The following is a 2324-nucleotide window of genomic DNA, read 5'->3' as shown; positions in this document are numbered from 1 at the left end:
CATCAGAGTAATTTTCTGTATCTTCCTGATACAGTCGTTTGAAATTAGGATGTATTGTAGGTCCTTTAATAAGATTATATTTAAACACATGTTATAAAAATAGTAACAATGCTGCTTTGCACATTTTAGACATCCTGAAGAGGATGTCTCCAAATAATGTTCAAAACACCTCAGGAAAACTGTCACTGATTTTTTTTTTTCCTTCTCGGTAATGAAAAGTCCACTAAAAACTACAGCGGCAGTACAACAAGACGTATTTTGGAAGGGAGGCGAATGGGCAATATTATAACGAGAAACGGTCTCCATGGATAATGCAGTGATTAGCAATAATAAAGAAAATTGGGACGGTAAGAATGTCTATTTCAGTGGTGGCGAACCTATGGCACGGGTGCCAGAGGCGGCACTCAGAGCCCTCTCTGTGGGCACGCGCACCGTCGCCCCAGTCCTAGGCCTTCAGCTGGGTTTTATAAAACCTTTTCACTTTAGGCCTCCGCCGCCGTGTACAAAAAAAAAAGGTTTAATCAATCAGTCAATTTCAACTTCTCACAGGGAAAAAAAAGATCTTGCAAAGTTGGAATTGATTGATTGAACTTTTTTAGTCCCACCCAGTCTGCCGTTACCACCGCAGCCACGCTCACCCAATGGGCCACGCCCACCCGGCACCTGATGATACGTAAGTGGGTTTTGGGTTGCAGTTTGGGCACTCGGTCTCTAAAAGGTTTGCCATCACTGGTCTATTTTATTCATTTATTTACTAATCAGATTTATACAATGTCCATCTCACTTTCTAAATGACTCTGGACAGTTTAAAATTTTAGCAAAAAAGACAGTATTTTAAAATAACTAGCCTGCACATTGCCATAAACATAGAGATTTCCATTCTCTGTATAATTGTGGAAAATCTGTATTTATAATTTTTATGAAACTATACCAGATTCGTGTACATCAATAAGACATTCTTCATGCTGTAATCCTTCTCTGCTTCTGCAAGGCGTGGTTAACTGAGATGGAGGTAAAGAAGCCTAAAAATAATGACATATTAATCAACGTAGAGACTTTTTCTCTTTAATAATTTAGATTCTTCTAATATACATCAGAATACATGTATAAGATTTTATTCGACGCTTGGTTTTTAATAATTTGACATTCATAAAAATATGCCTTTACATTTCAAAGATAAAAAGGAAATCATTCTTTTTAATATAGAACAAAGGAATGGTTATAAGACAAGTAGGATGTTTTTCTTTATAAAAGAGCAATTCTGGATTAAACTATTAAACCAGAAACACATTTAAACTGAACTTAAGTTAGTAACAACAACAGAATTATATTAGATAAAACCAATTTACCAAAAAAAGTCAAAATTATCTTGACAATATTATACCTCTCCTCTACTATTCATGATATTTTCAGATGTATCTTCTATTTCTGTATGAAATGATTTATCTAAATAGCCCATTGTAATGCTCACTGCTTCATCAGCTTCACAGATTTTATCCTTGGGAATTTCTGAATTTTTATAATTGATAAATGGTTTTTTTCTATTGAAGGGGCTAAGGTTGGACTACAATAAAAACATAGTTAATAGTAGTGAGTATACAAGCATATACATTTAATAAATAAATATTCTCCAATTTAAAAACAACAGAAATATTTAAGGTTGCAATCCTATCCATTATTTTCAGCATATAAAGTTTTACATTGCAAACCTGAAATTCTAAATACATTCACTCTGCAATTAAGCTTCATTTATTTATTTTAGTATTTATTCTTATGATTGTTCTGTAAGAACTTTATATATATATTTGTTTTCGTAGATTTCGTGTATATATATATATATACACACACACATACATATGCTAAGATGAACTCCCAATATGATTAATTGCACATTGCAATTCCAATATTCTTAATAAGTAAACTAATTATTAAACTATCACCATCCAAGTTATCTGTGAAGAACAGAAGCAGAAATGAAAATGTAGGCTCTGCCACATTGCATCTAAATTCATGTAAATTTTAGCAAAGATAAAAAATAATCTCAGTGCCTTTAATCTCAATTCCAAGGGAAATTCAGCTAGCTTCTGTACTCTCTTCTTTTAAAACTTAGCTGAAAACATGCACATTGTTCTTTTGGACCTCTCAGCGGCTTTTGATACCGTGGACCACGGTATCATGCTGCGGCGTCTCGGTGAGTTAGGAGTGGGAGGCACTGTTATGCGGTGGTTCTCCTCCTTCCTCACCGACCGTACGCAGTCTGTATTGGCAGGGGGACAGAGGTCGACTCCTAGACCCCTAACATGTGGGGTGCCTCAGGGGTCGGT

General features: G+C 35.1%; 1 protein-coding gene across 1 annotated transcript in view; it reads right to left on the bottom strand.

Annotated features, from left to right (window-relative positions):
• Window positions 1–2324, bottom strand: part of SYCP2 (synaptonemal complex protein 2) — a 36479-nt gene that overhangs the window by 6559 nt on the left and 27596 nt on the right. Inside the window, exons 26-27 of the mRNA XM_015825751.1 lie at window positions 1385–1564; window positions 932–1022 (exon numbers count right to left, since the gene is read on the bottom strand). Coding sequence (XP_015681237.1) covers window positions 932–1022; window positions 1385–1564 — 271 coding nt within the window. The remainder of the gene's footprint in view (window positions 1–931; window positions 1023–1384; window positions 1565–2324) is intronic.

Source organism: Protobothrops mucrosquamatus, unplaced genomic scaffold (assembly GCF_001527695.2).
Source record: "Protobothrops mucrosquamatus isolate PMUCROS unplaced genomic scaffold, P.Mucros_1.0 scaffold2789, whole genome shotgun sequence".
NCBI lineage: Eukaryota > Metazoa > Chordata > Lepidosauria > Squamata > Viperidae > Protobothrops > Protobothrops mucrosquamatus.
This window is presented reverse-complemented; position numbering and strand designations above follow the sequence as displayed.